Raw genomic sequence first — 23,352 nt, 5'->3', positions numbered from 1 at the left:
GGAGGTTAAAGGAGCCTCTACGTGTCCCTCTGTGGGCCAGGTGTGTATGAAAATGCTCCCTTCAGAAAATAATAAAACAAAAAAAAATCAACCTGGGTTTCCTTTTACCTTCTCTTTTTAGGCTGATGCCCCCAGATTATGTTAGAAAGAGCTGAAAACAGGATTTGCTACAGCCTGTAACTAGTCCAATTTTGCTCCCCAAACACCATATCCTCATGTTCAGAGCAGAAAACAAGCTAAAAATCTCACAGAATAATAATCTGGCTGCTGGTGTATTAGTGTTGTAAAACAGCAGATCTGCCACACAGATCTTTCCTGATCTTAGCAATTTTTGCTCCTGAATTCAGCTGGATAGAGTCAGAATGGAGAAGCTCTGAGTGCATTTCAGAATCCCACTCCTGTTGAAATTCATGCAACACCACACCAAAAGCATGCTCCAGTGTGGGATGCTCCTGTTCTTGTCACAACCACTCCAAATTTTAGATAGGGAAGCTGCAACTGCTTCAATCCCAAACACAAACTCCAGCACTATTCCTGTCCAGGAGCACTGCAAAGGCATCTGTGCTGGCTGCTGCAGGATGTTACCTTTCCCAGCCTCAAGAAGAGAGATAAAAATAGACAGTACATTTCTGCTGCTCCTAAAATGTGGGCTCTGATACATAATGGCTAAAGAATACCACAAGATGACAGTACCACTTTTGCCAATTCCAGAACTCTTTTGGCAGCAAACCTTTACATTCTAGAGACTAAGTGCATATAATACCCTATAAGAATCTGGCAATAATGCACCCTGCCCTGCTAGCACTTTAAAAACTCCCTGTAGAGTGCCTTTTTGTCCCCTCCCCCCGGTGTGAACCCAAAGTTTTACCTTTAGATAGAGACCAAGAGCAGCCATCCTTTCCCATCACACAGATCTGTGCCCAGGGCATGGAGCTTAAGCAAAGTCACAATAACCCAGATGCAACATCTTGCTCTTTTTAAAGGCAGCCAAACGCTACACCACAACATTTCAATGGGGCAGTGGGACAAATCCAGCCAGTGGGAATGATGGTGTTAGATGTGGTTAAATCTGGCTGCTCAGTAGTCGGGGGAGCGTTCCAGAGAGTGCAGGGATTCAGGCTTGGGACTGCCGCTGCCTGGCAGCCGGTTTGGTGGAAGGTGTTGAACTTCCCTGAACGTGTAGAACACCGGTGTGCTGGGCAGAGCTCGGCACGGCAGTTTGGGAAGGGGGCTGGCTGCTCCAGCCGGAGCGGGGGATCGGTGCTGATGCCAGATCAGGATTTGCAGCACCGCTGCTCGGAGAGCCAGATTGTGCATATGTGTGTGTGATGTGTGATGTGTGCGTCTGTGCGGCGTGTGCGGAGGATGTGTGCGGGCTGTGCGTGTGTCTCTGTGCGGTGTGCGTGTGTGTGCGGTGCGTGCGCGCCTGCCGGCTGGCTTCTGCCAAAGGAGCTGCTTCACTTGCTCTCTGTTTTGAGGGCGCGGATTCGGGGACTCGGGGCCAAAAATTCTCCGGACCCAGGTAAATCCGCTTGTTACCTTATTCCCCTTCCCGGCTCCGAGTGCCCGCGCTGTCCTGCAGGTGCTGTCAGAGCGCTCCCGCGAAGAGCAGCCGAGCCGGGAGCGGAGCCGGCTGCGAGAGCCACCAAGGGAAGGGGGGGACGGGGACTGGGACAGGGGGGCTGGGAAAAACGTGTCCCCCCCGCCCCCGGCTGACGTCAGCGCGGCTCCGCGCGGGGCACCCGGCAAAAGCGCCGCGCCGCGCCGCGCCCCGCGCACTGCCCGCGCTCAGCGCCGCGCTCCCGCAGCGCCGCCGCTCTCGGCCCCCGCCCGGCCCAACTTCCCGCACGGCCGCGGCCGGGACGGGCCCGGCCGGGACGGGACGGGACGGCGGCGCCCCGCTGGGCTCCTGCTGAGGCGTGAGCGGGCGATGCCGCTCGCCGCCGGGCGCCTGGCTCCCGGGGCGCGGCGGCTCTCGGCGGCGGCCACTGCCCCCAGTGCCCCCTCGGGCGCCCCGAGAGCAGGTACGAGCGCGGGGGACGCGCGGGGAGCGCGGGCTGGGGGCGCTGCCGCGGCGGGGAGGGTGTGCTGTCAGTCCGCGCGTCCCCCGGTTTAAGATGCTGGCAGGCACCGGGAGCCGGGCAGCCGGGTGCGCCGTGGCCGTGGGACGGGCAGCGGGGACGGGATCGTGCTGCTGCCGGCAGCGCCGGGGCGGAGGCGGCGACCGCGACGGGCGGGGGATCGGGCGGAGAGCCCAGCGCTAGGGACCCGGGTTTCGGGGAGCTCCCCGACGGGGCTTCCCTCACAGCAGCTCCGCAGGCGCTTTCCGAGAGGAAAAGAAGGGAGGAGGAGGGGGGATTCCAGAGGAGTTTGGAAGTCGCTGCCTTGCAGCTCCCCTTCCCCCCCAGCCTTCCGACCTGCTTTCGCTCTCCCCGTGCAGCCTCTGCTCCCGGCCGTGTTCACTGGGGATTTCTTCTTTCTCTCCTTACCTGTCTCAAAAGGTTTGACTGTAGGTACCAAAGCGGGGATCGACGGCGCATAAAGATGCTGAAGGGTGTTTGGTTGCTCAGTTTGTTAACAGTGGCTGGGATCTCGTGGACAGAGAGTCGCAAACCTGCCAAAGACATTTGCAGCAAGAGCCGCTGCCCTTGCGAGGAGAAGGAGAACGTGCTGAACATTAATTGTGAAAACAAGGGATTTACAACCGTCAGCCTCCTCCTGCCGCCCCCGTCCAAGATCTACCAGCTGTTTCTCAATGGGAACGCACTGACCCGCCTGTTCCCCAATGAGTTCGTCAACTATTCCAACGCCGTGACCCTGCACCTGGGCAACAACGACATGCAGGAGATCCGCACGGGGGCCTTCAGCGGCCTCCGCACCCTCAAGAGGCTGCACCTCAACAACAACAAGCTGGAAGTGCTGAAGGAAGACACCTTCCTGGGCTTGGAGAGTCTGGAGTACCTGCAGGCTGATTACAATTACATCAGTGCCATTGAAGCGGGGGCATTCAGCAAGCTGAACAAGCTCAAGGTGCTGATCCTCAATGACAACCTCCTGCTGTCCCTGCCCAGCAATGTCTTCCGCTTTGTGCTCCTCACTCACCTGGACCTGCGGGGGAACCGGCTGAAGATGATGCCTTTTGCTGGTGTGCTGGAGCACATTGGAGGCATCATGGAAATCCAGCTGGAGGAAAACCCTTGGAACTGCACCTGCGACTTGCTACCACTCAAGGCCTGGCTAGACACCATCACCGTGTTTGTGGGTGAGATTGTCTGTGAAACCCCCTTCAGGCTTCATGGGAAAGATGTGACCCAGCTCACCAGGCAAGATCTCTGCCCTAGGAAAAGCTCCAGTGATTCAAACCAGAGGGAAAAACACCCTGTCCTCTCAGACCCACACATCTCGAGGCTATCGCCCACAGCCAACTCTGCTATCAATCCCACCAGGGCCCCAAAAGCCAGCCGGCCACCCAAAACCAGGAACCGCCCCACCCCCCGTGTCTCTGTGTCAAAAGACAGACAAATATTTGGACCTATCATGGTTTACCAGACAAAGTCTCCTGTGCCCATCACCTGCCCAGCTGGCTGCATCTGTACGTCCCAGAGCTCAGACAATGGCCTAAATGTTAATTGCCAAGAGAAAAAGATAAGTAACATCTCTGATCTCCACCCCAGGCCGACCAGTCCAAAGAAACTTTACCTTACCAGTAACTATCTGCAAGTCATTTATAAAACCGATCTCACAGAGTACAGCTCGCTGGATTTGCTGCATCTAGGAAATAACAGAATTGCAGTGATACAAGAAGGTGCCTTTACAAACCTCACAAGTTTACGCAGACTTTACCTTAATGGCAACTACCTTGAGGTTCTGTACCAATCCATGTTTGAAGGGCTGCACAGCCTGCAATATCTCTACCTAGAGTACAATGTCATTAAGGAGATCCTGCCACGCACATTTGATGCTCTGAGTAATCTTCATCTGTTGTTTCTCAATAACAACCTGCTCAGATCCTTGCCTGATAATGTCTTTGGAGGCACTTCCCTCACCAGGCTCAACCTTAGGAACAACCATTTCTCTCACTTGCCTGTGAGAGGAGTCTTGGACCAGCTCTCGGCTCTGATTCAGATAGACCTCCAAGAGAACCCTTGGGACTGCACGTGTGACATCCTGGGGCTGAGGAACTGGATAGAGAAAGTCACTGACCAGAACAACCAGCAGTCAAATCCCCCTGTAGTTATCAATGAAGTAATCTGCGAGTCTCCCACCAAGCACTCTGGAGAACATCTGAAATTCCTGAGCAAAGAAGCCATCTGCCCAGAGAACCCCAACTTGTCAGATTCTTCTGTCCTCTCCATGAACCAGAACACCGATACCCCCCATCTCGGTGTCTCACCCAGCTCCTACCCAGAATTACACACCGAAGTTCCGCTGTCTGTCCTAATTTTAGGCTTGCTGGTTGTGTTTATTTTGTCTGTTTGTTTTGGGGCAGGTCTGTTTGTCTTTGTCCTTAAGCGCCGGAAGGGGGTGCAGAGCATGCCCAGCAGTGCCAACAACGTAGATATAAGTTCATTTCAGCTCCAGTATGGGTCTTACAACACTGAGACCCACGATAAAACTGAAGGACATGTTTATAACTACATTCCCCCTCCTGTTGGACAGATGTGCCAAAACCCAATCTACATGCAAAAGGAAGGGGATCCAGTTGCCTATTACAGGAATCTCCATGAGTTTAGCTATAGCAGTCTTGACCACAAAAAAGAAGACCCCACCAGTCTTGCATTTACCATCAGTGCAGCTGAATTGCTGGAAAAGCAGTCCTCACCAAGGGAACCAGAGCTCCTGTATCAAAATATTGCAGAAAGGGTCAAGGAACTCCCCACCGGAGGATTAGTTCATTATAACTTTTGTACCTTACCCAAAAGGCAGTTTGCCCCTTCATATGAATCCAGACGCCAAAACCAGGACAGGATAAATAAAACTGTTTTATATGGAACTCCCAGGAAATATTTTGCAGAACAGTCTAAACCTGAGCATCCTTTACTCCAAGGAAAGCTACAAACAGAACCAGACTACCTCGAAGTTCTGGAAAAACAAACTGCAATCAGTCAGCTGTGAGGGGGGAGGTGGGAGACAAAGCAAATTTTTTTAATGAGCTCAGAATCATATTTCACTGAGTCTGAACTCAGTACTGATGTCATCTGTCGCATTCCCAACATTTCCACTTTTTTAAATCAGAGAAGGAGTGAGAGAGAAAAAGAACCCTTGCAGCGTAGCAGGGATGTGGTGTTGCTTTTGCAACGTTCCCTCTAAGTTATTTCTATATCTCTCTCCTTTTGACCCTTCTCTAGGAACTGTCATTGCAAATGTATCTTTCTGTAATAGATCTTGCATAATTCTTTTTGATTTTGAAGGAAATGAAGAAGGGGTCTCTGGGGTTTCTGTTGTTTTTTGTTGGTTTTTTTTTTTCCTTTTAATTTCAAAATGGAATCTTAATGTATTGTGTAGAAGATCTCCAAAGATCTTTTTTTTCCTGGACTATGACTTTCTTTTGTAAATAATAATATACAGTACTGCTGTTTCAATTACCAACTATAGCCACTGGGCGTCACTTTTTTGTGTTAAAGTGCCTTTGCACTTTAAGTACATTATTACTTAATTGTTGCTCTTAGCTTTGATAAATTGAACCTATTTTAATGTGTTGTATTTTTGAAATTAAAAAAAATTGTAAAATAGATCTATATGTCAGCTGCATTAAATCAGAAGGTTTGATTTATAGGAAAGCTGCCCTTCCTTAAATGACTCTAGTTCTAGGACCTTACAGACTCAAATGTAAATTATTGGGGTGTTTTTTCCCTCTAGGTTTGTTTAGAGTGACTCACAGAAATCAACTGAGAGGATTTAGCAATGGACTAGAGGTTATCAAATGCCTCAGCTGGGAATAACAGCTCATTAATAAAAGATGTTTAACACAATGTCATAGTGAACTGAACAATTAATGTCCTTCTTAATACATTGCATTGCAGCTCTAACACAGTAATGTTCAATGGCTTAAGATTATTTTCATACTTAACAGAACATTACTCATAATATTTTATGCATTGGATTAGGTATTTTTATACATTTTGGGACAGAGTTTATATTTCTAACTTTTTGGACTGAAATTAACATGTCCTCTTCTTGCCAGATACATATTTTTTTCATAAGCAGGGACACCAGCAGGGGTCATCCCACACCTCATTAAATTTATTAACATACAGGCAAATGAACCAATGCCAAAGGTAAAATTTGAACCCAGGACTCCAGAGTCCTCCAACTGAAATCAGTATGTGCATCCCACTAACTTTTGGTAGTCTGAACTGTGTCTATGTCTGTGCTTTTTGTCTCTAGAGCAAAAGCAATACTGCAATATTTCTAACCCGTTACAGAAAACTACCTTTAAGTTCACTGTCTTAAATTTTATAAAATGTTTTAAGTTAACTGAATTCCATTCTCAACACTGGTTTTCTTAAGCCCATCAGTGAACAAATGCAGTGAGTCTTCTCCTTTCCCATTAACTCAGGCCTGTTTTGCTTCAAGCTTTATGTTATCACCTTCAATTTACTTTTCCTTCATGGAGAATATTGAAACCATTTTTATTAACAAGTATGCAGTCAAACTTTATTAAACCTTATTAGCTTCTAAATAATTTTTAGATGCAAACATTATTGTGCAATTTAAACAAACAGCCCTTATTTACAACAAAAACAGTTTTGTTTTGTCTGTTCTAAATCCTTATGCAACTGGGATGGTGATCTGCATATAAAGTAGGCCAGGCTTTTCAATTCCTTATTAAAGCAATTGATGGGGTCTGAAAGAAGCACACTGTTTCCTTTTCATAAATAGGTTACTGCACATAATAATCCTTTATTATCATGCAGAGATTGAAGTGGCCTCTGCTGACTGATTTTTAGAGCTTTACTATAGTTAATAATACAGTATCTACAACTTGGAGAAATTGTCAGCAATAGCATTTAAGCTATAAATAACTACAATCAATGTTGTTCTAATCAGGACTTTGCCAAAATGAAGTTGCTTTATATTTAAGAGCTAAAGAGGCTTTGCATGTGTATTGCCAGATATCTGAGTCACTTAGTAAAATGTCTTCTAATGATTTATGTGACATCTGAGTACATTAATATGCTAACATGTCAATTCTTTATGTTTAGAATCCATAGCATCTATGGCTGTTCAATAGATCAGGTTTAAAATTGAAGTGCTACAATGAACTACTGAAGAATCAGTCTTCAAAATGGTCTCACATCAAGGAGGAGGTGAAATGGTATCACTTTAGTTGAACTTGGAACATTTGACTGGAATTGCATCCATCTTTGAGCAAGGTACTTGCTTGAAAGCTTCCAGTACTGATTGTCTTTTTATGGCTCCTTCCCCTGGGTAATTAAAAGCATTTATTACTGAAACACTGAGAAAAGCATAAGTATTATTTTAAAGTAAAGTTATTAACTCTTTCCAGGTATGATTTTAGTATTGCCTGCAGAATAAGTACCATGTTACATCTGGCAGCAGCTAGGATATTATTATTTATTATTCTCCAGTGCACTAGAGCTAATTAGAAAAGTTTTTTTCCCTCAGAAAAAAGCTCATTTTTCCAACAGAAATGTTTTCAGTGTCCTAGTGTTTGCAAACAACAGAGATAGGGAATTGATTCTTTTAGTAGCATTACATTGTTTGGGCTTAGTGCTTCAGTCTCAGTACTTTGATGTTTGCTTTGGTGGCACAGCCATACTTTACAGAGGTTGCTGTTGCTTTACATTTCCTTAGGTTTCCTAGTGGAATTTATTTAATGACTAGATTTTATTTTGCATCACCAATACCAGCTTAAAAATTATTATTGCTGTAGATATTTTAGATTTGTTTTTATACCCTTCAGCTGACATCTTTTAGGTAATTCTTTTCATAGGGTGTCTAGGTGAAAGAGAAGATTTTTTTCAGTTACACTTAAAGAGATTTGTTTAACAGGGAAAGTGTGTCGGCAGCTGCTGTATAGAAGGTCTCCACATTTCTTCTGCTGTGCTGCCCTGGAAGCTGCTGCTTGTTAGGGGAGACCTGCTTGCCTGAGTCGTGGCTTGATAATGAGTCTGAAAAAAAATTTCTTTCACAGTTTGAAAAGTTGAACTGTGAAAATTATGTAACCAGGTTAGCAAAGTTGGTTTTATTCCCTCGGGAAAATGGGGTGCAAATAGTTTTCTTTCTTCCTAAGTTTTCTGTTGTGAAAGTGAACTTAATGACCTTCAGAGAAACAGTAACAGTGCAGACTGAAGCACTGTCTAAACTTTGCAGTTATTTCTAGTGAAAATGAGGAGTGCTATGCTTCCAAAGCATGAATACTTTTTTTTTTTTTTTTTTTTGAGACCTTTCTGGGTAAGTATTAGATAAAGTTTATCAAAATACTTCCCTATCTCTCCCCAGTGACAGAAAAAAAAAGTCAACTTTTGGCAAAAGTGTTCCTTGTGTCCTCAAGCCTGCTGCAGAGCCACTCCACATGCCCAGTGGTGCTCCTCCTTTCTGCAGTCTCTGTCTTCCATCAGGTTTCACCTTTCTGGGCTCCAGCATTATCAGCTCCTACCTCACCTCTATTACCTGCTTGCAAAGCCCTCATCATGCCCCAATCTTTCCAATTGCCTCTGTCCCTATAGGCTCTTCATTCCTTCCCTAGCAAGCTCTGCAGCTCCTGTTTGAGCTCTGAAGGGAGCTGGTGTCCCTGCTCCACCCTGAGCTCACTCCTCACCTCCTGCCCTGCCATTGCTGAGTAGCCCTGTGTCAAACGAGACACCTGATCCCAGTGTTTTTCCTGGGAGCCATGCTGGAGGAAAGGCTGCTTTCCTGTTTCCTCTTCCCCTCATTGAACAGAGAATAGAAACCTAAAATCACAGAGCATTTCAGCTTCCATGCAGGATTCCCCGTGTGCCAGCCTGGGGCAGGTGGCAAAACCTTTGTCTATGCAAGCAGCTCTTCTGAGCAAGAGCAAATGGATGAGCTTGCTGAAACCACTGCCATCACATCCCTCTTTGCTGTAATTGTGGTGAGTTGTCTTCAGCATGAGTTAATCTTGCCAAAATTAGCTACTAAAATTTTAAACTCAAACTGGTTGTGTGGTGTCTTTAGAATAAATAGCAAAGATACCAGGCCATTTGAAGTGGATTTATTCCTGCTCACAACACAAGGTGAGAATTGGGCTACAGATATGCCTGCTTTCTTCCAGGAAGTGTAGAGAGGATGAATAATGAGTGCTGATAGCAGCTAATTCCCACATAGAAAATGGTCAGGCTGGGCTGACTGCAGCTAGCACACCCACATACAACATCCATGCTCTGCTGACTATCTGCCAGTCTCTACTCCGAGATATTTTTTTTTTCTGCCCATAAGAAAAGCATTCCCTGTGGAGTTTAAACCGTTCTTTGGTCAAATGCACTGACTTTTTATACCACCTTGTGCTCTACAGTAGAGCTTAGTTTGGGTTTCTTTTTCCTCCCACCAACACTTGAGTTTGTAAAATAAAAGTCACACTTTTTAAAAGTTTGAAGCTGTAATTAGTAATGTCAAAATAAGGATACCAACAAGTTAAATTGCCTAAAAAAAAGTCTTATAGAATACTGAGCTTGTATAGGAATACAATAATTTTGAACTGCTCATGAATGAAATGAGATACTGGAAATGTTAATGAAACTTCTTAGGCTCTTACAGGCTAATCACTGATACAGTTTGTGATTTTTCATATTACTGTTTTTGCAGACAATAAACGTCATTTAACAGAGAAGAAGAAAAAAAACCCTATTTCCCAAAGACCTTCTACAACTATAGAACTTCAAAATAACATAAATTAACTTATGCAGATGATGTGACACTTCTTGTGTATTTCCCATCACTTTTTCAAAGCGTTCCATAGAAGTACAAAAGTTATTCTTTTCTAAGAGGATCATTAAGTCTGTTTGGATTATTGATCTCATAGCTTTTCTGGGCACAAGGCCAATCATTTTAACTAAGGTTTTTAATCCTAGCTAATGAGGGAGGTGGATTAAGGAGAAGGTTTTTGTTGTTGTTCTTTTGTTCTTGAAGGGTTGGTTGGATTTTTTGAACCAGTAGATTGACATGTTTATGAATACAGATGAATAGATTGTTTTGAATGAAAGAAATGTTGGAGTGGCAGTCAGAGATGCAGTCATTCTCAAGACCAAATAGGCTCAAGAGTATGAGTGAAGTTTGAAAAACAGGATGTCATAAAAGTGGCTTTCTTCCTGAGATCATAAACACAGAGGACACCGCTGTGAATACAGCAGCAGATTTTGTTACATGCTGTTAACCATTTGGAGGGATGAAATCAGAGACCAGATGCACCTCCATTATCCTTGAAGATAGACTGAAGTGCTCAGGATTTGTTCTGCTGCTACCCTGTGTGCACACACCTATATTAGCACTGCTTATGCATTCAGTTTGAGAAAGTAACAAGGTGAAGTTTGGAGGAGCAGAGCTATTTGCAATATTTCTGAATGTTTCTTATTCATGTCCTTTAAAATAAAATTAATTAACCATTGGTGCATTTAATGCCATAGACTTTTAAATTCTAAGGTCCTTTATACAAACTAAGTTCTCAGCAAACTGTTCAGATCAGTGAATGTAGCTACTTACAAAATGAGCAACACAAAACATTGCAGCTAATCTCAAGGAAGCAGTCAAGGTGATGTAAATAGATATTTGTAGTATAACAAATTACATCAGCATTACAAAGTTATGCAATATAATGACATCAGGATTCTTTGTGGTGGCAGAGCAAGTGTAGATTTGTGTCTTGAAAATACAGGTTCCTTGTGTCTTCTTGCCCTGCTTGTGCATCACTCTCCAGAGCCAGAACTGTTAATCACCAGTTATCTTCTGAGAAGGAGGCAGAACAGCCTTTTTAAAAATGCACTCTGCATTGGAAAAAGCACAGCTAATGTATATAGACCTGCCGCAGTTATCTCCTCTTGAGATAAGACATATTTCCATACAAAAGCCGTGAAAAAAAATCCCCTTGAGATTGCTGATAATGTGACAGAATCTATTTTAAAACATCTCGATTTTAGTTCTGAAAGCCTCTCATCTGAGAGGCAAAGGAGTTGGAGTTAAGGCATTTTTTTCCCCATGCTATAAAGTTTTGTCCTTTTCCCCAGGGATTTGTTACAGATTTGATGCATGCCAGCATCTTAGGCAGATAGCTGAAATGAACACAAATTTTTTTGAGAACTGTGAAAATGTAATGACTACATAAATTTTCTTCTAATCACAGAAGAACATGTAACATGATGAGGAAGCAAAGTTGTCAAAAAGGCTTCTAAAGATTCCAGGGTACAGTCAAATCTGAGGAATTCAGGTGTAGGTGCAGAGTGCCTTTGTTAGTTTTACACCTGGGTGCCTTCTGTGGGAGGCCCTGGGATTGGCACGAGTGGCAGGAACCTCACTAAATGAGAACAATCCCATTGAACTCCCTGCCTCTGAGTGGCAGAGGGGAGAGAAAAATGCTTATGTCCTTCTTACTATCACTTAAAATGCCATTTGGGAGTTTTCCAGACTAAATAAATCTGAAGTCAGCATACTCCAAGTTCATACTTAAATATCAGATTTTCAGTAAGGTTTGACTGATGCAACCTTTTGGCTATCACATCTCTTATTCCTGGGTCAGGTTTTGCTTGGAATCTTCGGTTTATTCTATCTCTTCTAAATCTTAATTCTTAATTATTCCTGTGTTCTTGCTATGGAGGTCAAATGGAATGAGCTAAATATTTGGTTTTTCTTCATCTTATTTCACAAGTAGCCAAGTTCCTCTTGTATCAGGCAGCTGAGACTTGGACAAGTCAGAAGTTTCAGAAACTCAGTGATCCACTCAAGTGAGCAAGGCTTTACCCAAAGCCTTACTGCTCCCAGCACATCTGCTGTGTTCTGTAAGCTGCTGATTTTATTCAGATTAATTCCAATTTGAAACATACACGCTAATAAGTATCTGTGTAAAACCTTATAATATTCAGCTTATAATAGAAAAAAGAGGAGTTAGAGGTTGGGAAAAGCCTCTCAAATTTCTGGTGTTTTTTTTCTGAGGGTTTCAGAGGGGTTTATTATGATTACTAGGGAATCAAAAGCAATTCCAAAAACAGTGTTGTGTAGGGTTTTATTTTGTGTGTGTGTGTTTTTTGTGCAAGATAGTGGAGGTGAGGGAAAGAGGGAGTGAAAGGTAGATTATAGTTGTCTTAACTGTCAAGATGTTAAAAGTAGACTACCAGAAAACAAAGGAATTCAGAGTTTATGACTCAAAGAGCTTACAAAAATGCCTACTTTTCTGTGGAACATCTAAAGGGATGTACACGGGCTGCTTTCCTAAAGGCTGAGGGAACTGGACAGACTCCCTTGGAGAACTGAGAAATCCCAGCCTTAAAGTCAGAGCAGATTTACTGTCATTCAGATATAAGCATGGCTCATGTGAAAAGATAATGAAAGTGGGGAAAATGCTTCATGCTGCAGTTCACTCCTTAATTAGTGGTACAGTTTGTAGCCTGTATTTTCTGTAACCATTTTTGCCATCACATCCAACTCTTAAGTTACTTACTAGAGCTGAGTAGATAATTCTCATATTTATTGATGTGGCCTTCCTTTCCATAATGCAATATTTATAAATTTGTTTGATGGTGGCTTAGGTTTGCCATGGCTTCTTTTTGCTCTCCAAATAATGCATGAGGATAATTCCTAGCAGTAGATTCCTAATGGATATTTCATAGTGAATGCGTAAAATTAAACTACCAAGGACTTTATTTATGTTTTTTTGTTTTGTTTTGTTTGGTTTGGTTTGGTTTTGTAGATTGTGAAGCAGTGGGCCTAGTTAAAAGCTCATTTGCTGGGAACTTAAAAATATTGTTCTCTTTTTAGTTCTGCCAGTGACCTTGCACAAGGCATACCTGTGTCGCCATGATTTAATTTCTGCATCATTAAATAAGGAGGATGATACTTTCTGCCTTAGTCTGGTGGGATTTACTGATGAGAAATGTTAAGTATAATTGTTTTTCAAAGCCTTTATAGCTTCATCCAAATGCAGCAACAGTGTACTGCTTTTTTTTCCCTGGCATATGTTTTTCTGATCTAAGAATGTGGTGTCAACATGTCAGATTTAGTTTTGTTTTCTGTCTTTGCAGTTAAAAACAGACCATGAAGATTACCTTGTACAGGGAAAAGTTACTGTCTCCTTGTAAAAGGATATGAGATATATGGAATAAAATGGGGAGACAAAAGCCAAAGTTTGTTTTTAAACCTTTGAAAATACATAATACCCCATCTCCTCAGTTTTCCCTCTTTGGCTGAGTTGAATCACCTTGTCTGTTTCTGCCCTATAGAATCCCTTCAAAAATAGTTCTCAGCATAGCAGTCATTTTTTTATTCACCTTTTTCTGTGTGAAGTCAGTTGGGCTATTGCTGACAGTTTTTATGCTGGCAAGCAAGCCAAGAGAGGCTCTGAGTGGCAGACAGCTGCTGAAATAAGAGCCTGGCACTCTGGGGAGAGAAAGAAATTCATTCAACTTTCCTTGTCAGCCTCTTCCCTTCCACTTTAACTTCTTTCTTTCTACTCTATAGTTACCATAATAATTCTCTTGTCCATTGAATGCAGACTGTGGGCATATTTTTCCATATACAGCCCAAGCACATACTGTAAAATCCAGCTATGTGTGGGAAGCCCACCATTTCCCACAGACAATCTTCCATGGCATGCCTAGAAATCTGATGTTTCCATGAAAGAGAGCTGATTTCTAGATGTAGGACTGAAGAATCTGTGGCACCTCATCCATTCAATGCAACTGAGATATAACTTCCCCTCCACTTTTAAATTTGCTTTAGATTAACCTACTAAAATTCATTCACTGGCTAGGCCTTTTGTTCTGCTTTATGTTTGGATATTATGCCCATCTAAATTTTGAGGCTGCTAAGATTGATGCTTTCATTTTTCTTGCTGATTCATTAAATGGGATGTGAACAATTATTCCTGGTTTCTAGACTGCAAGTGACATGGGGTTTTTTGGCTGGACGGGGTAGGTGCTCTGATCCCATGGACAATTTCATACTTAGATATAGACACAGATTATTGGCAATTGTTTAGAGGCTATTTATATAGAACATAAGATACATGGTACACCCACATTCTTTCTGGCTGTGCAAGGTAAACCATCTGTCCTGGACCAGAAGAAGTACATCTAAAGAGGTAGTTCAAAGTAGTCTTTAAAAATACTTGTTATTCTTAAATTCTCAGAGAACTCTGAATCAAGCAAAGTAAATATTCAGTGATCCTTTTAACATGTTCATCTTCAGGACTTCAGGGGGTAATTTTTCTCTCCTTAGAAAACAGTTTATTATTTAAGGAAGGATATCCAGATCCTCACCTGCTGTAAATGGTGTTTACTTCCATAAATGTCACAGAACTGGTTTACAGTAGCTGAGGATGCAGCTGTTTTGTTTTGTAAACCCCTTCAGCATTTATTCCAATAATGGGTCGGTGCTGTCAGTGCACTATGTTGTTCACTTTGATTCCACTGCTGTAGAACCAATACAATTGGAATTTTTATGGAACCAATACTGCCTTGGAATGTTTAGTTACATTTGAAAAGAAAGAGGTCTTTGCAAGTTTACCACCTAATTCATTTTGAGATGTAAATGAATAATTTCCATACTAAAACTCTTTGGTTGACACATTTATACACTGGTGCTTCACAAACCCTTTTAATTGTCAGGTCTTAAGAGTTCGTAATACAACACAGTGAGGCAGCCAGGCATATTTTGTGTTCTCCTTTTGGGACTTCTCACTTATTCCTAAAGATCAAAGCTTTTTAGCAGCTTTTGCATCCCTATTCTGCCACCCTCGGAGTTCGGATGTGAGTCTGTAGCCAATTGTAACTGCACTGTAACAGTAAATGTCCTTTCAAAGAAAGCCATCAGCAGAGCCCTGAGATGCACAAAGTCACATCCAAAGGATGTTTTCCCAAGGATGGCCACAGCTGTTTCTTTGTGAGCAATACATTGACTTAATCTAAAATACATTACCTTATTATCATGCAAATATTTATGCCACATTAGAATCAGACTGGCTTTCTTTGCCATAGATAAGCTTCCTGTGTTACTGCAGATAATGAAAATCCAATTTCTGAAAATGTTCTCTTATTGTTTCTTTTTTCCTCTTCTTTTTATTAGTGAAGAACTTGCAATTATTTGCTCTTATTCAGATGCTCCAGAGGAAGAATTGAAGTCATATTTCCCACACATTAAGATTCTGATAATTGAAATTCACTGCTTTCTGTTCTTTCTATTGCCTTTAAATAAAGGAATGTACTAGGGGAAAAGACTCAGCTCAGTCTGGAATGATACAACTGCAAGTCAGGAATAACTGAAAACAGTTTTGATCACCCTTTGAAATCCTCGATTAAGCAATTTTGCTAACGCTCAAAGAAATTCACTGGAACCTTTTGATTTATTGCACAATAGGTAGAAAGCTGCTTTTCTTCTTCTTCTGGCTCTTACCCTGCCAATGGATATTTGTTCTGTAAGTAGCACTGACATGAAAAGTCTGAAGTTGTCCACTTTTCTCCCTTTGACCAAAGTTCCCTTGGTAAACAGTACCGTGAGGAGAGCGGCGTTAATCCTCTAAGTTTAGCTTTGTGAAAAAACCACACTGAGAGCTGTGAAAGCTTTGAGGGAAATGAGCAAAACTTTGTAAGCCTTGCCAGCATCTTTCCAGAACACTTCCCATTATATGAGATTCCAATTTAATAATACCCTTAACAGTCTCTTCCATATTAATAAAATATGAGCATGGAAATAACAATGGCATGTCCCCTTCACCAAAGGAACACCACTTAGCAACATGGATTGTGATGTTGATTTCAATGCCAATTCTCTGATCTGTTGAATTTTGCTTATTAACTGAATTAATTGAACTGATAAATTGAATTTTGCTGCCTCTGGGCTGAGTAGTCAGGCCGAGTAACTGCAAGGCTGCTTCTGCAAAGGGGAAGGAAGGGACAGAAGAGGAGCTGTGGGGACACAAGAAGGAGCAGAGGACAGACACAGAAGGAAAGTCTTGAAGAGGTGTTGAGGCCATAAAATATTAGAGCTCTGCCCTCCCAGAAGTGTTCCCTCACACTCACACATAGAGACAGGTTCTTCCAGCATGACATTCCATCTCACATTCCACGGTCAGGTTTTGGTGGATTTCAGCATAAGTAAATCAGACAGTGGGCATTCAGCCTGTCTGCTGCCCCTGCAGGACCTGCTTGCAGGGCAGTTGCACTGGGTTGATGTCTATCCATCCAAAGCTGTCTGCCCTCTCTTAAACTTGGCTAATACAGTGAGAAATCAAATGTTCTGATAGAAATCTCATTCTAAGGGCTTGGGAATTGGGTCTGGAGAGCTCTGTGCTTCAGCTGACTGGGAAAATGGGAAGAGCACAAAATGGGAAGGGCACAATCAGCTTTCCTCGAGAGAGTCCTGGGAGCCTGCCTGACACTCCTCATCTCATTGCACTCAATAAGATGTCACAATCATTAAAGAAAAGATAAGTAAGATGTCTCAACAAGGGCACAGAGGAAGATAAATATTAAAATGGTTATATAAGAGGAAGTATTTGGCGTTGGAGGTCAAAGAGGGCTCCTGTGGTGGAGCTGCTGGAATAGGGACTGGAATCCCTGAGTACTGCTGCTGCTCTGTCTGTGACACCAACACTGCTGCTGCCAGAAAAGCACAGAGCAGAGGTCTCCCACAGTTTCCAGAGGCTGGGTTCCTTACATCCTTACTCATCCTTAATTGAAGTTCTCCCAGATTTACAGCAATGGTGAAGCTCTACTGGATGAACAAATGTTCTGTAGTCTCCACAATCCGATGTTCCTAATACCATGTTGTTAGCTAAGTATTGTTTCCCCTGGCATGGAAAATGTGGGGGACAATTACTTTAAATAATTTAGCTCTACTCTGTTAATATTCCAGCACATGGTACTGTATTAATTTTGCCTCCTCTATAACTAGCAATGTTTAGAAATCAATCTGCTTTTAAATGGGGGATGGGTGTGAGTTTGGGGGGTTTAGTAAAAGCCTTACATTTCTAGACTGAGATGAAGAGTAAAACTCTTCCAAATATATGAACAGGACTGTCCTAAAAAGGAGAAAGGGAGATGAGACTTCCTGATGATCTCAAAAGTGAAAGAACAAATGAGCCCTGTCTTCCTTATTAACTGACCCTGACTCCAAGAGCTTTTTGATAGCACAGATGGCAGAAAAAGCACTGGGCTCTCTCTGCCCTGAGAAAAAAGTGGGTCACATAGCACCACCATCAATTTTTCAACAAAAGTTACTCCCTTAGAATCAGTGATTGTTCTTAAAAATTGTGCACTGCTCTACTCTTTTAATGCAGAGGAATTATTATCACTTTACCAAACACAGCAGTACTGTGCTCTTTAGTCCAGTGCAGGAAGATATTTAAATTCCAGTGACAAAAGGAGAGGGTCCTTTGAGAGATGATCTGTAAGCATTGATGCCTCTACAGATGATTCTCTATAATAAAGGTTGCTTTTTTTGCTGCTTGATTTTGTCATTTATGTGGGATTCATGTCATTTAACAGTAGCTACCTAAGAATGAGGTATCTTTCCTAGTTTAATTATCAGTGTACTTTTTATAGTTAGCAGAAGAAATTGGTCCCATCATGAGTTGATTCATCTCACCCACCTCAGCAAATTGCCATTGTCTGCACACTGTGTATGCCTTTGTGAGTTAGACTAGTCCCCAAGGCAAATTAATAGCAAAAAGTCCTACTGAACAGGAAATAGATGAAAACACTAAAGCAGGTTTTTCTTTTTTTTGAGTTACATCGATATGGTTTCTTGTAGAAACACATGAATTCCCTGTGCTTTAATGCCAAAGTGAAACTCTTGTCAAGAGAAAAAAAAACAAGGTGAAGAAGAAAAAGGGTTCTGATTTTTTTTTTTTTTTTTTGTTAAGGGCATATTTTCAGTGGTATGCAGCCCTCTACACCTCCTTCCTTTATGTCTACTGCCACAAATTCTGTTTTCTGAGCCTTAAATCTCCTCCACCCACCTCTATGTTTGAAGATACTCAGCTCATATAATACTGTAGCAAATTTTCTGTTTATGTCCAGATTCCTCCTTTGAAAACTATAATTTTAGCAAGATTTAGCTAATCCTGGGATCCCACATAGATTCCTAAGATATAGATCCTCATATCCTTTTTTACCCCCTTTCAAGCAATTGGGCTTTTTCAGATGTGTCTTGAGATTTGTAGTCACCGTTAAAACAGAGGTGCCACAAATGAGATTTTGCAGCAGACTAATCATCAGTGGCACCCCACATCATACCAGCAGAAAAATCACATCCTCTGCAGCTATTAAAGGCCTCATTTGGATATATCTACACAGAGAGAAAGATACAGCAATCTTCAGAGTAGCAAAGATGCTTGTGCATCTCATGTATTCAACTTAAGAGAAGTACAGGAGAGAGAATGATTTGGAAGATGCTGAGAGGTTCCTCCTATGAGGGGACTCAGAGTGGGTTTGTACTGAATGGTGAGCAAGGAAGAGATTCCACCAAGTGCTGAGTGTCTGCGCTGATCACTCTGAGGCAGCACCAGCCATGTGCAGTTGTTGTGAGTATCCAGCAAAGTATTTAAAATTATTCTGCTTAGCCAACCATGGGTTTATGATGTGCTGTTTATCATAACAGTTGCTGCTTACAGAGAGTGACCTCACTTTGCTCTTACTCACCGAGACAAATCACTCCATCTTTTCTACATGTCCTTTTATAAATAAAAATGCCCTGGAGCAAAAGGTGGCATTTTCAAAAAGCTTACTAGTGTAAGTGTTGAACCACACCATAAATTATCTCCTTAACATCTGATCATAAAATAAATAAACGTATTTTTAAGCAGCCAATGTTCATTTATTTTTGAAGCTCTGAGCAGTTCTAGAAGGTGCCTAAATGATCAATTTAGAAGCACAGACATGAAGGGCTATTGTTACCTAGACAAGTCGTGTGAGTTTACAAACTTTGGGGATTTATCTCCCTTGTCAGTATTTTGACACCAATCCTATTTGTCCAGACAGCAGTGCCTCAGTCAGTTAAGGAACACTCTGTTCCAGGAGGAAGGACCATCCTCCTCATCCCCTGGGGCCTCTGTCTCTGGTCCCAAAATGAACCCAAGTCTGGGTAGCAGAGTCAGTACTAGCAGGATTTCCAATGTGCCCACATTAGGGAAAAGGAGCCTCTGCAGCCATCCTACTTTGTACTACTTCTCATCCCTCTTGCAGAAGTCAAGATCAATGATCAATCAGCTGGGGATGTCTAGACCCCCTCCCCACACAGACCTTCCTCCATCCACCCTTTGTGACTGGTGCTGACAGAATGTGTAATACAATGCATAAAACAAGGGTTTTCCTGGATGGACTGTGATCTTAATCACACAAATACCATTAGTTTATATTTAGAGAGCAATGGGTATATTTTCTATAGCAAGTAAATAATCATTCTTTTTCATTATTTACTCTCTGCAATAACAAAGATGCATATTTTACTCTTCTGTTTTGTGCTAAGCAGAGAGCCTGAAGACAGGCAGAAAGACACTGCAGCCTGTATTCTTGCTTTAGGTGAGCCCTTATTGTCTCCTGCTTCATAAACATCCACACTTTTCTCCTTTCTAAAATAAACAAACCAGGAATAACTAGCTCTCTTCTTCATTTACATTGGCTCCACTAACAGAACACTTTCAGATATCAACTGATCAAATGGGGCAGTTCATCCATGCAATAATTGCATAATTGTGAGTTTTATCCAGAAGAACTGTAAGGAAGATAAGGATTTCCCCATGGGAATGTTATACACAAGTAGAATGTAAATGTGGCAAATGCACAGCAATGCACATCATTCTCTTCCTTCTGTAGCAAGATTCAAAAACTGAGAAACCAACTTAAACCAGTTCTTTGACATTCATACAGAATCATATTAATTACAGAATCGTTTCTTTCTTTGCTAAAAGGGGGTGAAACTCTCAATTAGATTTTATCAGTAGTATTTAGAGTTCTAAGAGTCCCAGGTAGAGAGAGCTACTGAAGGGTAAAATATGTGTTGTTATAGTTGCTCATGGCTAACTGACACCTTTCATTTTCCACTCTGAGGCATGCTAAGTATGAAGGAAAAGTCAGGCTGTAGGGACAGCTCTTCTAAAAAGCAGCCCATTATCTACTTTTTTTTTTCTTTCTTATTTCAAAAGGATTAAATGCACCCACCAAAGTTATTATAAGCCAGTTGCATCCTGTATCACTAAATGCAAATTCACCATGTAAATTCAGTAGCAGCAGGAACAAGGACTTTATTTGAACAGCAGTGGTTTATTATAGGAAGTTTTCATTTAACTGAAAATCCTCCCAGCAACAAAACAGTTTGTAAGGAAACACTGAGTTTGTTGCTGAAAAGAGAATTTTAAACATGCAGCATGTTCCAAGTCACTAGTTTGTGTTCTTGAATAATTTCCCTCTGAAATGGAAGCCATAACCATCCCATTTTATGCCATGGCTAGTCAAGAATCTGCCTTTTGGTGTTTATGGCACCAATTTAATATCTTCAGTTTGTATTCCTGAAAAAGAGACGAACCCTTTTCATCACTGACTGACTTTATTATGGCAAAATAGGTATTTGATGTTTTGTATTTAGCAAGTCTATTCAGTTATTTCCCATTTATTTAATCTTTTAAAGTTATTACACTTCTTACAAGATTTCCATTAGACTAGAAGGTTTAAGAACTGCTACTGAGCCAATACAACAAAAGTTGTATTAAACAAAATAAGGAAAACAATATCAACAGGCCCGTGAGATAATTATCTCTGATCTCTAAGCAAATATTTCTATTTTTTAATATTACTGATAGAATGAAGATGTTTGAAGACAGAAAAACAGTTTATCCTGCATTTTGTATTTTTTTCTAGGCAGGATAAAGCTACCTAATACACAAATACACACATTTCAAGCAAATATGACAGAATGAGGGCATTATGGTTATGATACCCTACATATATTTGAAACTCTGGGTAAATTCAGTAAGATTGCTGCAGTCACTTGAAATACACACAGTTCATAGCATTCTCTGAGTAAGAGAGGAAAGGGCAGAAACCACTTGTTAGTTAAGTATAAAAGAAGGAAACTCATGGATAATTCAGAATCTCAGTCAGCTGTGGTGAAAACCCAGCCTTCCAACCTCCCTGTGCTCGCAGCGCTGGTGCTGCCCAGTGCCTCTCACAGAGCAGGGCAGTGCAGCTGCTCAGCCAGAGCCACTTTAACACACTGTGACACAGCTGGAGTGGCAGCCCCCAGCCTCCTTGGAGGAGTGTGAAAGCTTCTTCTCATTTAAGGGCCTTATCCAGCTTTCCTGATAGCTGTACATTGATTGGAATGGACTTTGGACCTGGCTGCTGTCTCTGAACCTCTGCTCAAAAGAGAGATTAGAAATGTTGAGCCAAGTCACGGAGAAAAGTCTCTCTGTGTCATATCTGATGCCTAGAAGAGGACTAAACAGGATGCTGGATATGTCAGGATCAGACATGTATGCATGAGCTGTAATCCTGTGTCCTGAAATGGGTTACAGAGGTTAGCTTAGCCTGATCTTCCTTTTTTTGCTGCATCCGTTTTTCAGTAGGATAACTTTTGATATAATTAGTTCTTTACAGTAAGAACCTAATTATTATGATGCATTTGATAACGGCTATTTTATGTTCTTAAAGGGGCAACAGTTATTTAATGAATTCTTCCATACAACTGGTTAACAGGGCTTTTCAGGGTCATCAGCATGGCAGAAGAGTTGGGTTGTCTTAGTCCAAAGACATAAAGAAAGTGAAAATGAAAGTGGCACAGCAGCAGCAGTGGCTTCATTAAATAGGACAAGGAGTAATGACTTTAAGCTGAAAGAAAAAAGGCTTACATATTTATATATAGATATTAGGAAAAATTACTCACTGTGAGGGTGGTGAGGCCCTGGCACAGGTTGCCCAGAGAAGCTGTGGAAGGGCTGGAGGTGTTCAGACCTCTGACCACTTCAAGGCCAGCATGGATGGGGCCCTGGACAAAGTGGCCTAAGTGGAAGTTGTCCCTGCCCATGGCAAGGGGGTGGAACTAGATGGTCTTTAAGGGTCCTTCCAAACCAAACCATTCTGTGATTCCATATGAGTAGTGTATAGATATCTATGATGTGGTTAATATTCTCTCTACAGTGTCAGAAATGTAAAGGAGTTATTATTTTTTTCTGTGAAGCTTAAATCTTTATAGATTAAGACTAAAAGGGATAATAATGAAACAAGCCAGGTGTGAATTTCCTACAACTGATTTGAATTATACTTACCAAATCAAGACTTACTCTACAGACAAGGAAGCTTTGTGAAACAATTGTACAATATTTCCAGAATAAAAGGAGAATCAGACCTCCAGGTAAATTTTAAAGCATATTTTAAGAAGCAAGCAGACCTGATCAAATGTCAAGAACCAATTTGTTCATGTGAGATTTGCCACCAGAAGGCTCTAAAATCAGTCAGGGCTTAGTTTCTATTTCACAAGTCTTGATCATATCAGTGAGATTCATGCTGTTAGATTAACTTGCACACTGAACTTTCTGAAGAGAGAAGGAACAAAAAGATAAGGGAGGAAAAAAGTGAAGAAAAGCCTAAAATAAAGACAAAGGAAATAAAAAGTATCTGGAGATGGGGCATAAGGTCTGTAAAGAATAAGCATTGCTAGGATTTAAAAGAAAATTAAATAATGAAGATGCCAGAAGATGGTAGGGGAAAACAAACATTCCTGATTAACAAGAAAAAAAATGAGAATTTACTGGGACTAGCAGAGGGAAGACAAAGTACTGAGTGTTTAGTTGTCTCTAGCTGGGGGATAAGACAAACATCAATGCATAGATTTTGCCCTGCTAGCTAAGTAGTGATTAATTCAATTCCATTTAAGCATTTTACAGTATCCTTTACTTATTGACAGAGGTTGTGATCTTCCTGCTCCTGCTTCGGTGGAAAATGCTGCTACAAATGAGGTAGAATCTACTCTTTGCTCAGTTGTATTTACTTTCCTTATAAAATTAATTTTAAAATTATCACAAGGTCTAAGGAAAATTTTATGTTCAGGCTATCCTGGATCAGATCATCACTGCTAAAATTATTAAGATCCCTATGGAACTGCAGTAATTTACACCAGTGGGAAATTAGGACTCTGTTTAAGTACAGCCTAAAGCAGATACCTGATAGAACT

General features: G+C 41.7%; 1 protein-coding gene across 2 annotated transcripts; it reads left to right on the top strand.

Moving 5' to 3' along the window:
* The first annotated feature begins 883 nt into the window (after positions 1-883).
* On the top strand, positions 884-6,401 carry SLITRK2 (SLIT and NTRK like family member 2). 2 transcript variants are annotated; one of them, XM_064426953.1, is made up of 2 exons: positions 884-1,522; positions 2,502-6,401. In XM_064426953.1, exons 1-2 carry the CDS (start codon positions 1,329-1,331, stop codon positions 5,113-5,115), a joined length of 2,808 nt encoding a protein of 935 aa, XP_064283023.1. In that variant the 5' UTR covers positions 884-1,328; the 3' UTR covers positions 5,116-6,401. The 2 variants fall into 2 exon arrangements, with proteins under 2 accessions (XP_064283023.1, XP_064283024.1); XM_064426954.1 differs by lacking the exon at positions 884-1,522 and adding an exon at positions 1,737-2,024.
* Positions 6,402-23,352: the final 16,951 nt, after the last annotated feature.

This window comes from Passer domesticus, chromosome 7 (genome assembly GCF_036417665.1).
Source record: "Passer domesticus isolate bPasDom1 chromosome 7, bPasDom1.hap1, whole genome shotgun sequence".
NCBI lineage: Eukaryota > Metazoa > Chordata > Aves > Passeriformes > Passeridae > Passer > Passer domesticus.
This window is presented reverse-complemented; position numbering and strand designations above follow the sequence as displayed.

What these genes read in the sequence shown, in the direction of transcription:
- SLITRK2 (XM_064426953.1), top strand. Translation starts at nt 1,329, where the DNA reads ATGTGTGATGTGTGCGTCTGTGCGGCGTGTGCGGAGGATGTGTGCGGG. An exon ending in CAAAAATTCTCCGGACCCAG is followed by an intron (nt 1,523 to 2,501) that starts GTAAATCCGCTT and finishes CTGTCTCAAAAG; the next exon opens with GTTTGACTGTAGGTACCAAA.